The sequence below is a fragment of the Protobothrops mucrosquamatus genome, unplaced genomic scaffold (genome assembly GCF_001527695.2).
Source record: "Protobothrops mucrosquamatus isolate PMUCROS unplaced genomic scaffold, P.Mucros_1.0 scaffold2153, whole genome shotgun sequence".
NCBI classification, from domain to species: Eukaryota; Metazoa; Chordata; class Lepidosauria; order Squamata; family Viperidae; genus Protobothrops; species Protobothrops mucrosquamatus.
This window is the reverse complement of record NW_015388250.1, coordinates 25,630-40,993: the sequence shown is the minus strand read 5'-3', so window position 1 is coordinate 40,993 and position 15,364 is coordinate 25,630. Positions and strand designations below refer to the sequence as shown.

Genomic DNA, 15,364 nt, shown 5'->3' with positions numbered 1-15,364 from the left:
AAGACCGAGTGGCTGTGGTTTCCGGCGTCACGACATAGCCAGTTGGCTCCATCCCTGGCTATCGGGGGCGAGTCATTAGCCCCCGCGGAGAGGGCCCGCAACCTGGGCGTCCTCCTGGATACTCGGCTGTCTTTAGACGACCATATGACAGCCGTGGCCAGGGGGGCTTTTCATCAGGTTCGCCTGATACGCCAGTTGCACCCCTTTCTGGTTCGTGACGCTCTACGCACGGTCACTCAAGCCCTCGTTGTTTCCCGCCTGGACTATTGTAACGCTCTCTACATGGGGCTCCCCTTGAGGTGCACCTGGAGGCTTTAGCTAGTTCAGAATGCGGCCGCGTGGGGGATCCTGGGGGCCTCTAGATACTCCCATGTAACACCTCTCCTGCGCGAGCTGCACTGGCTGCCTGTGGCCTTCCGGGTGCGCTTCAAGGTGTTAGTAACAACCTTTAAAGCGCTCCATGGCAATGGACCTAGGTATTTGCAAGACCACCTCCTACCAAACACCTCCTTTCGACCAGTCCGCTCCCACAGAGAGGGCCTCCTTAGGGTGCCGTCGGCCAGTCAATGCCGGCTGGCGACCCCCAGGGGGAGAGCCTTCTCTGTGGCAGCTCCTGCCCTCTGGAATGATCTACCCCCCCGACCTACGTACAGTTGCGGACCTGCACCTTTTTTGCCGAGCCCTGAAGGCCCATCTATTCCGTGCGGCCGGCCTGGCATAGTTTGATTATGTTTTAGTGGGGGTTTTGTATGGGGTATTTTAGAGCAGGCCTGTTATTTAATTTGATTTTAGAACAGAAACTTGCGTATATTTATTGTGGTTTTTATTATTGCCTGTTCACCGCCCTGAGTCCCGTATATAAATTCAATAAATAATAATAATAATAACAGCTGATTTTCAGCAACATGCTGAGATCTGGGTGAGACTGCTTTTTATTTCTTTTACAAATATAAACCCCTGGATTGGACAATTTCCAAAAACAAAAGACCCCAGGAAGAAGGGAGTTAAAAGCGGTGAAAAACTTTAAATGGGGGGACTAAATTAAAGAATACAAAAAAAAAATAGAAAATGAAATTCGGATTGATATAAAGAAAACTTTGCTAACTTTTACGATTTGGGAAAATTTGTTTATTTTTGTGAGGAAGTATTTTGAAAAGATTTTTAAACCTGGATATAGACATTACGGTTAAACAAGGACACCTAGTGGTGGGAAGAAGACACTACTATAATATAGAAAAAAAAGCGAGAGAGACTGCTGACCTTGGATTAACAAAGAGGACTTCGTGTGGCTTTACGCTAGAAAAAGTTTGGCATAATTACATCTCCTGACTTTGGATATAATTATTAAAGAAACTACTTGGAGATAGAGGACTTTTATACCTTTGAACTGATTGGAATATCTGGATTGGCCTAAAGTAGTTGGCTTCTTTTATGGCTGGATTATAGCCTAAAGCAGATGGGCTTTTCTTTCTTTTTTTTCTCCTGTGGATTTACAAAATCTGACTAATTGAAAAATTAGCACACCAAATCTTACCAAACTCACACAAAAAAACTTTTTCTGCACCCTCCTCTGGGACATCCAGTCCAGCAAGTCAGAGATCCATTGAAACAATGTTACAATGAGAAAAAACAAACAATTTCCAAAAAGAAATTCAAGCCACATTACAATTAATTCAAGAAACAATAAAGAAGAATCATGAAGAGACAAAGAAACAATTTAGATAAGCTAAATGAGCAAATTCTTGATATAAAGACACAGTTTGATGCTCATCAACAAATGATTGGTAAAAATGAACAAAGAATCCAGAAAATGGAAGATAAATCAGAAGGAACTGATTAAAAAATTTGAGGAAATAATGGAAGAAAATGAAAGGCTAGGACAAGCAAATCAAAGGCTAGAAGGGGCAGTCGCAGCCTTGGAAATGGAGAAAGCTGTACACTATTTAAGATTCCAGAATATACTTGAAGATGAGGAAGATACAGCGGAAGTGATTAGTAATTTATTGGCTGAGGCCCTGAAAATAGACAGGGCTGAGATGCAATTAGAGATTGATGAGATATTTAGAATGAACTCAAGCTATGCGAGAAGACACAAAGTGCCTAGAGAAGCTCATGTAAGATTTGTAAAGAAAACAATGAGAGATGAGATACTGAAAAGAGTGAGGGATGATCCACTACAATATAGAAATAGGGAAATTGTGGTGTTGAAACAGATTCCTAAGAGAATAAGGGACACCCGAAAACAATACCATTTTCTGACTACAAAGCTAATTGTAAAAGGTGTGAACTTTAGATGGTTAATTCCAGAAGGGATTTTAATTAACTGGAACAACAAAAGATATTGATTGGATTCAACTTGGAAGGCAGCAGACTTCTATGAAAGAAATAGAGCATTTCTTGAAGAAAGAACACAATACCAACAAGCGGATAGAGAAGTCCAGAAACAGATAGAACAAGCAACAGAGGAAACAACTACACAAATTGAAGAAGAGAAAGAGAAGGCAGACCAGGAGGGTGAGGGAATGGCAAGAGAGCAGAGAACCACGAGATCGACAAGACCTAAATATAAGTAAACAAAATGGAGAAGGAAAATGGATTTTTTTCAGTGAATATAAATGGATTGAATTCCCCAACAAAAAGGAAAAGAATTTTTAAAAGATTGCAGAAATTAAACATGGATATAATTTGTATGCAAGAGACGCACATAAAAAAAACCAACATTATAAACTTTTGGAATGTTCAAAAATTGGGAAACTCTACTACGCATCAGCGCAACAAAAAAAAAGAGGAGTAGCTTTATATGTTAAAGAGACAATACTCTAAAATGATTTATTCAGATGAGGAAGGAAGAATCTTAATAGTGGAAATATTTTTAAATCAAAGACAGATACTTCTGGTAGCAATATATGCACCAAACAATAAGCAAGAAGAATTTTATCAAAAACTTCATAGAAAAATAGTTGAAATGGAATGTCAAAATATTTGTTTAGTAGGGGATTTTAATGCAATAGTAGATGGGACATTAGATTATAAAAGTAGTAAAACAGGAAAACAAGGAAGAAAGAGACTACCTAAGACTTTTTTCAACATGATAGATGAAATTGGTGTACAAGACACTTGGAGAGAAGCAAATTTAGAAAAGCTACAATATACATTTTACTTGAATAGTCATAAATCTTGGTCCAGAATTGATATGATTTGGATGATGCCTGAATTAAGAATGAATATGCAGGAAATTGAGATAGAACTAGGCACTTGGACAGACCATAATCCTTTAAAAATGACTTGGAAAGGGAAACAGAAAAAAATAAGATGGACTTTGAATCAATCCATATTAAAAGAGAAAGAATTTATAGAATTAGCAACAAAAGAGATGGATTTTTTTTTCAAAGAAAATAAAAAAAGAAGATACAACATTGCAAAATGTATGGGACACGGCCAAAGCATACTTCCGAGGTATAGCTATAACCTATATGGCTAAAAAGAATAAAGAAAAACAACAACAATGTGTGAGGTTAAGGGAAGAATTTTAAAAAATTAGAATTAGAACTACAAATAAATCCACAAAAGAAAGTATTGAAAAGACAAATGGAAATAATAAAACAAACTAAATTTTATAGAATCAGAAAAACTGGTGCAACAAATTAAAAGAGCAAAGCAAATTTTTTTTGAAAATGCAAATAAACCAGGAAGATGGTTAGCTTACAAACTTAAAAAACAGAAGGAGAAGAAATTGATAAATAATTTAGTGCAGGGCTTTTCAACCGGTGGTGTGCGTACCACCAGTGGTACTTTAGGACCTGGCTGGTGGTACGCGAGCCCTAGCCAAGTGTAGCGGGGGAGGGTACCAGCTAAAGTGGCACCGCACAGACCTGGAGGAGATCAGCTAGAGCTGCAGAGCTTGGCAGAAGCCCCAGGATCGGCGCACGTGGCGACATGGTAATTGGAGCTTCCGGCGCACCTGGAAGAGAAAAGGAGGAGGAGGGTGGGGAGAAGTATAAAAGGGGCAGAGCGAGAAGAGAAGAGGGTTTTCTTACCAAAGCAGTGAGGAGAGACACAGCAAGCGGCCTGTTTTTGGAGGAAGGGTGAGTGAGCGAGCGGCGTGTTTTCAGGCGAAGGGTGAGTTAGCGAGCGGCCTGTTTAGCGAGCGGCCTGTTTTCGAGGGAAGGGCGCGTGAGCGAGTGGCGTGTTTAGCAAGCACCGTATTTAGCAAGCGCCATATTTTCGGGCGAAGGGTGAGTTATTGAGCGGCCTGTTTAGCAAGCAGCGTGTTTTCGGGTGAAGGGTGAGTTAGCGAGCAGCCTGTTTAGCAAGTGGCATGTTTTCGGGAAAAGGGTGAGTTAGCTAGCAGCGTGTTTAGCGAGCGGCGTGTTTTCGGGGGAAGGGCACGTGAGCGAGCGGCGTGTTTAGCGAGCTGCCTGTTTTGCGGGGAAGGGCGAGCAAGTGAGCTGGGTAGGAGCCCAGGATCAGCGCGCGCAGCTGCAGCTGATCAGCACTTTTGCTGAGCCCCCCAGAAGCGCCGATCAGCTGGAGCCCAGCTTTCTGTGAGAATTGTATGAGAGAGACAAAGGAAAGGCTTTTTGGGAGAATGTGTGAGAAAGACAGAGGAAAGGCTTTCTGGGAGAAGTGTGTGTGAGAGACGGAGGAAAGGCTTTCTGGGAGAAGTGTGTGAGAGAGAGCGAGGGGCTTTTGCGAGCGAAGGGTGAAAGGAAAAAGGAAAAAGGTGAGGGGGAGAAGTGAAAAAGAAAAGGCATTGACTTCTGACTTCCTCTGTTGCAGTAGAATGAAGCATTAACACATTCAAAATGAGCAGGAGGCATAGTTTAGAAAAACTTTATCTATAAAATATATATAAACATGATATATACAGTTTCATTCAGCTCTGGGGAACATCAACAACTCTTAATTTGGAGATCAGAAAAAACAACACAGAGAAGACTCAGACACGCCCAGACCCAGGCTGGATCACATGCCTCACACAGTGTTCTATCCCAGCCTATTGCCGTCCTTGTTAGAGGCACAAGGACCAAATCCCTTTTATTTGGGTGACAATCCTGTCAATAAGTCCAAAACACAAACAGCAAACCTCAAGTCCAAAGGAAGGAAATAGTCCACAGGAACACGTTGCAAACAAGACGAACAGACCAGGATTCCAAGAAGCACTTTGCAAACGGTTGCCTTCAGCAACCAGCAACGCCCACATCTTCCCTTTTTATACAGCAGTCCCAGGGCGTTGCCTCTCATTGCCTTCTCCTTTTACTTTGGAGTAGTCGCATAGACTGTTGTTGTTTTCTTGCTACTTGACGACGTCTGCGAGCATCAATTAGCTCATCCAGGTGTGAGCCTTCCGAATCTGACTCCTGCTCCTCACACAGCTGAGCTTCATCAGAAACACGACTGGAGGGGCCAGGCTCTTCATCAAGCCGTGAGTCTTGTAATTCATCAGAGCCTCCCTCTGATCCTGATGGCCCCTCAACGGCCTCCTCCACGTCCTCCTCAGATTCCTCAGACTCAGCTGTTGGGAAAACAGGCTGGCACGGAATCACAACACACAGCCAATACTGTGTCTTAATCAAAAACAGTTCTCATTGGCTGGTTTGTTGCTATGGCTATTCCAGTTCATAACATTTCTTACACAGTGACAAAACTGTATGATATGGAAGAAATTTCATGGAGAAAACAATTCAATATATGGAAAACACTAACTTACCAAAAATTCCAGAAAATTTTAAAACTATGTTAAATGAGAAAATAACAATGAGGGAAGTAACAGAGGCTATAAAAAGACAAAAAAATGATAAAACGCCAGGACCAGATGGGCTGCTGGCAGAGTTTTACAATTGTCTACAATAGGGGTGTCAAACTGCCGGCCCGCGGGCTGGATGCATCATGCCGAAACCGCACCTACCCCATTGCTGGCAATGGAAAAAAAAGTCGTGATACGTCGTGACACGTCACGTGACATTGCGAGTTTGACACCCCTGGTCTACAAGATATGCTAAGCTTACCGATGAAAGAGGTCTGTAGTGAGCTTTTATTGGAGGCTAAATTGCCAAATACATGGACAGAAGCAAATATTACTCTGATACCGAAAGAAGACTCAGATCTAACACAGATAAAAAATTATAGACCGATATCATTATTAAATGTGGACTATAAAATCTTTACCTCAATAATAGCTGAGAGACTGAAAAGATTTTTGATTGAATTTATTTACCCAGATCAAAATGGATTCTTACCAAAGAGACAAATAAAAAATAACTTAAGAATCATAATGGACATACTGGAATATTATGAAATGCATCCAGGGAAGCAAATGGCATTAGTATTTTTAGACGCTCAGAAGGCATTTGACAACGTTTCTTGGCAATTTATGATTCAACAACTAAAAATAATGGATTTTGGACAAAACTTTATAAATATGATTAAGACAATATATTATAAACAAACAGCAAAAATGATTGTAAATGGGGACTATACAGAGAACTTCGATATAAGAAAAGGCACAAGACAAGGATGTCCATTACCCCATTGCTATTTATTTTAAACTTGGAAGTTTTAAATAGAGATATTAGACAAGATTCAGAAATTAAAGGACTGGAAATAAAAGGTGAAAGCTATAAATTGCAAGCATTTGGAGATGATTTGGTATTCATTTTAGAGGAACCTTTAGAGATGATTCCTAAACTATTGGAAAAGATAGAACAGATAAATTTTGGAAATGTAATCACAAACCAGGTACTTATTATCATTTATGGTGGACATGTGTTAAAGCAAAGAAATATTGGACAAAAATACATACTTGGCTAGAAAAGATGCTGGGGGGAACATGTAGACTTTAAACCTGAACTTTTTTTATTAGGTATAATGCCAGAAAAGCTTGATAAACGAAGTATATATCTGTTTTTGCATGTGATAACAGCAGCAAGACTTATATTTGCACAATATTGGAAAAATGAAGAAATACCATTGGAGGAAGAGATAATTAAAAAAATACTAGATTGTGCAGAAATGGACAGACTTACTCTGAGATTGAAAGAAAAAGAAGAAACAGAATATTTTCAAACTTGGGACTTATTTTACCTATGGTCGGAGAAACGAACTAATTTGTATTAGTGAATGATGAACTCAGACAACATGTTTGTTGAATAAGCACTGTTGAATTGTATTAAAAAATTAATAAAAACTTATATATAAAAGCAAATTCTGTGGTTGTTAAGTGAACCAATGGTTTGCTATGGGCCAATTTTGCTGAAAACTGGAAGTAAATGCTGGTTTTCAGTAAAATCATCACAAAACGCAATCACATGACCACAGGACACTGCAAATGGCTGTAAATGTGAGGACTGGCAGCCATGAGAATTGGGTCATAAGTGAAGAGCTAGAATCAGGACATGTTTGCCACTGGTTTACATATTTACAACTGAAAAAAATATTTAAATTAGACAAAAAGAGCTATGGGTTTGACTATGTTAAAAATGAATTGGAAATCCTATTGTGTGGTAGTGATGAATATATTACTGCTAAGGTCTACAAAATGTTATTGAATTTGAATTTGGAAAGTGAATATGTAAGCATTGTATGATTCAGTGGGCAAGGAACTTTGGATACAATGTAAAGCTTGAACAATGGGAGAATATGTGGACCAAAGGTTTAAAATTTACATTAAATTACAATTTAGAAGAAAATGTTTATAAGATGATGTGCCGTTGGTATTTAACACCAGATAAGTTATCAAAAATGTATAAAGGTATTTCAAATGAATGTTGGAAATGCAGTATAAAGAAGGGAGTTTTTATCATTTATGGTGGACATGTGATAAAGCAAAGAAATATTGGAGTAGGATTCATATTCTAATACAGAAGTTTCTCAAAGTGAATATAAAGATAAAACCAGAAACTTTTCTCTTGGGTTTTACTGATTAGATAAATCTGTTGTTATAGAAATGACTAGTTTATACTATTATGTAAAAGTAAAAAGTTGAGGTGCGATGTTACTTCTTATTCTCTTGCACCAAAGGGAGTCGGAAGTCAATGCCTTTTCTTTCTTTTTCCCTTCTTCTCTACAGTTTTCTCTTCCCTTTTCCCTCCCCTACTTTTCCTATTATTTGCTTTTGTATTTTTGTATTTAATAATAATAATAATAATAATAAAGTTGGAAGGGACCTTGGAGGTCATCTAGTCCAACCCCCTGCTCAGGCAGGAAACCCTATACCATTACAGACAAATGGCTGTCCAGTCTCTTCTTAAAAACTTCCAGTGTTGGAGCCTTCACCGCTTCTGGAAGCAGGTTGTTCCACTGATTAATTGTTCTAACTGTCAGGAAGTTTCTCCTTAGTTCTAGGTTGCTTCTCTCCTTGATTAGTTTCCATCCGTTGCTTCTTGTCCTGCCTTCAGGTGCTTTGGAGAATAGCTTGACTCCCTCTTCTTTGGGGCAGCCCCTGAGATGTTGGAACACTGCTATCATGTCCCCCCTCGTCCTTCTTTTCATTAAACTAGACATACCCAATTCCAGCAACCGTTCCTTGGATGTTTTAGCCTCCAGTCCCCTAATCATCTTTGTTGCTCTTCTCTGTACTCTTTCTAGAGCAGGGCTGTCAAACTCAATTTCATTGAGGGCCGCATCAGCATTGCGGTTGCCCTTGGGGGGGCGGGGTTGTGTGGCCAGGGTGGGTGCGGCTTACTGGGTGGGCGTGGATGGAGTGGGTGTGGCCTACTGGGTGGGCATGGCCAGCTCTACATCATTCGCGTCAAGGGTGCCTGTGGGGGCCTGGGCAGGAGTGGGACAGTTCTGAGGGTCTCTGGCAGAAGAGGATGGGACCAGGGCAAGTGCCAAGGCATGGTCCACTGGAGGAGCCTCACTGTTCCTCTCAGGCCATGCGGGGGGGGGCTGGATGGTGGTGCGGGCTGCCCGGAGCCCTGGGCAGCAGAGGTCAAATGCCCAGCCTGGCCCTCGAGCACCCGCGGCACCAAGCCCAGCCCCACATCCCCAAGGGGGCGCCCAGCTGCACTTATCTCCTTCTCAAGGGTGCTGCTGCTGTGCTTGCTCTCCTTAGCCAGGTTGCTCATGATGGGTACGAGGGCAAAGTCAGAGGGAGGCCCATTCCCTCTCCATGGGAGTAGACCCGGCTTTGTATCCAAAGCTTCCTTAGCTGCATTGGCTGCCGGTGGCCTTCCGGGTGCGCTTCAAGGTGCTGACTATCATCTTTAAAGCGCTCCATGGCATCGGACCTGGTTACCTTCGAGACCGCCTCCTGCCACAGATTACCTCCCACCGACCTGTACGCTCCCACAGAGTGGGTCTCCTCAGGGTGCCGTCAGCCAGACAGTGCCGGCTGGCGACCCCAAGNTCAAGACATGGTTGTTCCAGCTTGCGGGACTGGCCTAAGGGATTTTAAAGGGGTTTTAATTACTTTTAATTAGATCACAGTTAAATATTTCGTTTTAATTAATTTTAACAGGGGTTTTGTATTTTTTGTATTTTAATTGATTGTTAGCCGCCCTGAGTCCGAAAGGAGAAGGGCGGGATATAAATGTAATTAAATAAAATAAATAAATAAATAGGATGAGAGACCCCCAGGATAGGCCAGGAGGAGGGGGCAAGGGGATGGTGAAAGGGCAGCAGGGCAGGACTAAGGCAGGAGTTCCCTCAGACCCTCCCTCTCCTTTCCTTCTTTCCTTCCTTCCTAAGTACAGAGTGGTGGGAAAATATTTGACATGAGGGAGGGAGAAAAACAGGCAAGAAACGCAGCTGGGGAGGTGTCACCCTTCGTGAGGAATGAAGAAATGCACCATCACCTGGAAGTAGCCAGCACATGGCCCTCACCTACTTCACATATCTGGCTTGGTGGGCTCTGGGAGAGGGGATGCCACGAGCAGCATGAGAGTCAACGTTACCTGCGCAATGCCGCCCAGCCCCCAGCTTGCCCGGTCTCGGCAGGCAGCAGGGCGCTCTCACAGCGCCGAGAGGTTGAGCCGGGCGGTGCAAAGCTCCTCAGCTTTGCACCTTGCTGCCTGCTGAAACTGGGCAGACTGGGGGCTAGGCAGCATTGCACTTCTCATCAGATTCGTGCCACCCGGCTCAGCTCTTGGCGCTATGAGGAGAGCGCCCCGCTGCCTGCCGAAACCAGGCAGGCTGGGGGCTGGGCGGCATCGCACTTCTTTTTGGATTCGTTCGAAGTTACACGATAAGCGCCCCCTAGTGTTTACGAGCAAGTTCCGAAATTACAAATGTTGCAGCACCACAGCAGTTGTTCACCCTTACGAACGACTGCAGAGGGTCTGCAACATTCACCCTATTCCCCCCCTCCCCACAACTGCTTACCCCTCCCATTCTGCCCTGCCAGACTCACCTTACAAAAATCTGTCTCCTCTCTGCTGCGGTTTCTTTGCCTTTGAGGGAGAGGAGAGTCTGTGGAAGCTCCTGGGCACCGTAATATTGCACGAGTTCAGGCACCCATCCTCTTTTGCAGAGAATGGGTGCCTGAACTCTCGTGAGACCACGATCCCCAGAAACTTTCATTCTCGGCACGAAAAGTGTTTGTGATGCATGTCTCCTGCTCCCCCCCCCCCCAACTCCTTTCCACCACCACCGGAACACTTTTCGCCCAGACTGAGGCCTGACGGAGACTGGAAGCTTCGTTTGCTTGCAAACGGGGCACTTGGAAACAGAGCAATTCTCTCCGTTTCCATGCGCCCCATTTGCAAGCAGACGAAGCTTCCAGTCTCCATCAGTTCTCCATCCAGGCAAAAAGTGTTTGGGCGCCAATGGGGCACTTAGAAACACAGCAATTTGCTCCATTACCAAGAGTCCCATTTGCAAGCAGACGAAGCTTCCAGTCTCCATCAGTTCTCCATCTGGAGGAAAAGTGTTTGGGTGCCTATGGAGCGCTTGGAAACGGATTAAATTGCTTCGTTCCCAAGCGCCCCATAGGCGCCCAAACACTTTTCACCCAGATGGAGAATTGATGGAGATTGGAAGCTTCGTCTGCTTGCAAATGGGGTGCTTGGAAACAGAGCGATTCCCTCCGTTTCCAAGCGCCCCATTTGCAAGCAGACAAAGCTTCCAGTCTGTGATGACCCAGGGCCCCAAACGGAGGCAAAGCAATCAGCTGGCCAGAGCAATAGTCTTTTAATCACTGCCAATGTTCACCCAACAGCCCCCACATATGCTGGCACGAGTTCAAACAAAACAGCCAGGGAAGTTTACACTGTTCTTAAAGCAAGACAGATAACAAGCAAACATATAATCCTTTTAACTCCCAGCTTGCCTGTGAACTGTTAACTGCAAACTGCAGACTGCAAGGCGAGATCAGCAGGAAGCAAACTGGTCCAGAATACAAAGTGTCCAGGTTACAAGAGCACACTATCTCAAGATTTCACGTTTGTTCCCGGCAAATGCCCCATCCCACAGCGTCTCCTTAAATCCTACTCCCCAGGTGTGCCTTGTGGAGTGGGCCGGGACACTCTCCTCCCGAGCAAGTGAGCCTGCCTCCGTTGTTCCCTCCTCCTCTCTGCTCTCCTTGCTCTAGGATCAGGTGGGGAGGGGCCTTGCTCTTTGCCTGAACTCTGCCTTCCCTGTTCCAAACCTGAAGGGCCCTGGCCTGCCTCAGCCTGCTCGTCCCCACAGTTCTCCAAAGCCACAGACACCCCCTCCTGGGCCTCAACAGGGAACTCCATGTCTTCCTCAGAGTCAGGCTCGGACGGAGGCATGACACAGTCTCCCTCTGGGTGAAAAGTGTTTGGTCGCCTATGGGGCACTTGGGAACGGAGTGATTCACTCCATTTCTAAGCACCCCATAGGCGCCCAAACACTTTTCGCCTGGACGGAGAACTGAGAGAGACTGGAAGCTTCGTCTGCTTGCAAATGGGACGCTTGGAAATGGAGTGATTCACTCGTTTCCAAGTGCCCCATTTGCACACAAATAAAGCTTTCAGTCTCCATTAGGTCTCTGGGCAAAAAGTGTTCCGATGGTGGCGGAAAGGAGTTGGGGAGGAGCAGGAGACAGGCACCGCAAACACTTTTCGCTCCCAGGAGCTTCCATCAACTCTCCTCTCCCTGAAAGGCAAAGAAACTGCAGCAGAGAGGAGACAGATCTTTGCAAGGTAAGTGAGTCCGGCACAGCAGGAAGGGAGGGGGAAGCATGAGGTATCTTAGTGGGTTGGGGAGGCCTTGGGGGTCTGTTCCATCACTAGGCCCCCCCATGGCCTTCCTCACCCTGAAATACCTCTTGTACACTTAACGAACCGCACATTCAATTAGCGAATGTGTGGGCGAAAGCAGGGAGTGATCTCGTTCAAGGAATCGTTGAGTTACAAATGGAATGGGCAGGCTCCATTACATTAGTAATTCGAGGACTACCTGTATAGGTTTTCCACTCAGTATTTACTCTCAAATGCCTCCCTGTCAAAATCCAGTTATATTTCCTTTCTATCTATCTTCTCTGATCTAAAACCAATTCTTACCCTTTCCTGGATCCTGCCATACTCCCAAGGGGGAGGGGGGATAGGCTTGCGGGTTTTATTACTCTCACTTCCGCTATTCACAACAAAGTAACCTTTTACTTATTCGCCGTCGGGTCTACTACTACCGTCGGGTCTACAATGTAACCATTTGCCTCTTATCCTATGTCCCTCTGAACTTCTCCTCCTTACCGGCCAGCTAGGAAAAGGGGTGTGTGTGAAATGATACAGCCCTCCGGGATCTGGTTTATTTCTCCGTCATCAAAATAAGGTGTGAGGAGCTGTTGAATGATCGTGCACAATGGAACCGGATTGATGTTCTCTTTCCTGGATTTAACACATAGAAATCTGCCGGTCTGAATCGCCCAGAAGAACTGCGGGGTGGGGGCTGCTTAGGGACACTTTAAAACATCGATTTGTAAGGAAATCCCTCAGATCCTATCTATCATGCCTGCTATCAATTTCTCTTAAAAGTTCCTGTTGGAAGAGATTGTTTCCAAGAGTTCTGCTTTCTTAAGATTGAAGTGGATTGAAGTGGTTCCTTACACTCCCAGGCAAGGGACATTTTTAAACAAAGTCCTAGACATCAATGCTCAAACTGACATGGAGTTACTAGCAAAAAATAGATCTTTAAGTTGGTTAGCTAAGAACAAAGCTACTTTACAATTTGAAAAATGCCTGTCAACGAGATTGACACAATATCATAAAAGGCCTATTCTAGAGCCAGATTCGAGCTGTTGGATTTCATGACCAAATATGGGTCCTTCCACCACCTGCCATATCATGAGAGGACGTGTATATATGCAGTGCTCCAGACATCGAAGACATTGCTTATGTTTTGTTTGATTGTCAATTATATGCCCCTCTTAGGCTTAGATACTTAACATCCCTACTTGAAAGAACAGCCCACTTGGATCTGAATCACAGATTGTCCAATTTCCTCCTGGGTTCTAATCTATGCAGTGTCAGTAGAACTACTAAGTTAAGGCAGTTGAGCTAAGAACCCGTTACATCGAACAGATTGGGGTATCTTGTAAAAGTGATGTGTTTATCTGAATGTTGATTCCTTGTATTTACCACATACAGTGGATATAAAGACTCTACACACCTCTGTTAAAATTCCAGGTTTTTGAGATGCAAAAAAAATCAGACCAAGACAAATCACTTTGGAATTTTTTCCATCTATAATGTAACATATAAGCTGTAGAATTCAATTGAAAAACAAACTGAAATCTTTTAGGGGGGGAAATAAAAACAAAAACATGTACAATAACGTGGTTGCATAAGTATGCACACCCTTAAACTAATACTTTGTTGAGGCACCTTTTGATTTTATGACAGCTTTCAGTCTTTTGGGGTAGGAGCCTATCAGCATTGCACATCTTGCCTTGGGAATCTTTGCCCACTCTTCCTTGCACAACTGCAAAAACCTGGCATTTTAACAGGGGTGTGTAGACTTTTTATATCATCTGTATGTATTTTATTACTATATTTTCTTTTACCTATTTTACCCTGAAATTAAATTCTGTATTTTATTTTTGTTTTATACTTTGATATGGTCATATCTATCTACTCCGGGGAGGTCCATCATAACTTTGAATGGACGCTAAGCAACCAGTCATAAGTCGAGGACTAACTGCATATTGTCACAACTTCTGCTGATGATCCCAACAAAGCAAACACACCTGAGACATTGCAATCTCTAATGCCAGACTTTATTAGGAAATGCATACCGGCAGTAATGAACTCCAAGTCTGCTCTGATTAAATTGGTGCAAAAGCAGTATATTCAAAGCATAGCAACTCCCTTCCCCCCCTGACAGTGCAGGTCACATTACCCAATTAAGCATCAGACAATTATTATGAGAAAGAACCTTCAGTTTCCAAAGCAATCTCTACAGCTGCAGATACAACCCACATTCCATTCTCCCCCTCCTGTCTCTGTTGGCAAGTCAAGGAAAGAAAGAATCTGAAACAGCATGGAGTTTTTTTCCGAACTTGACACATTGTGTGATTATTGAATTTACTGTAATAATTCACTAGTCTTTAGTAATCCAGTGGCCATTTGTCAAGATGTCTAGAGTACAAATTTCTGTTCTGAGGTACTTTTCCACTTTTCTGTTAAGGAACATGATACGTTCTGTTGGTGATATGTCCAGTTTGTGGAAATGATTAATATATGTTTCATTTCTTCAGGGCTCTGGAAACTAACAAATACGATCATATCACTGCTACCTATTTTTTACTAGCAGAGCGGATTTTAAGAGAGAAACAAGAGAAAGAAATACAAACCAGATCAGCAAGTCCAAGCAATATAAAAGCACAATTTAGGTAAGAATTAAGATTCTACAAATTGTACAAATTAATTTATTTACATCATTTATTTTTATCCCACCTTTATTATTTGTATCTAAATTCTTTAAGAGGGTTCACAGCCTTTTTATTTTAAATGTACATTTTAAATCTTTTACATTATAAAACAGATTCAATTATTGGTATAACAAACTTACAGCTTCTGAAAAATAAGCAGTGCATATTTGAAAAGGTGTTGGCTATGGAAAATGGTAAATCTCTTTAGCAGTCTGTGTCCTCGTTCAATAATAATACATTGTTTCTCATAGTGAATATAGATCAGATGTGTAGATTTTTAGGTAAAGGGCTCCCATTCAGTACGCTCAACTGAATGAATTGCAGGATGAGATATGTTACAGTAGTGGCCAAAATTGTGGAAACCTTTTGGGAAAAGTGTATTTTTGAGGTTTGATGGCTAATAACACCACTTTTTTTGGAGTAGTACCATAAAATTATATATCAATGGAAAGATAATTTAATCAAGAATGTAATGCAACAAAGTTTGTTCAATTATCTGTACTGTATTCTATGAAAAGTTATAGCCAAATAACC

At 42.8% G+C, this 15,364-nt stretch overlaps 1 protein-coding gene across 1 annotated transcript in view; it reads left to right on the top strand.

Annotated features, from left to right (window-relative positions):
* The window catches only part of LOC107294919 (SNF-related serine/threonine-protein kinase-like), a 79,496-nt gene that overhangs the window by 56,932 nt on the left and 7,200 nt on the right, over positions 1 to 15,364 (top strand). The window contains exon 4 of the mRNA XM_015824187.1: positions 14,657 to 14,791. Coding sequence (XP_015679673.1) covers positions 14,657 to 14,791 — 135 coding nt within the window. The remainder of the gene's footprint in view (positions 1 to 14,656; positions 14,792 to 15,364) is intronic.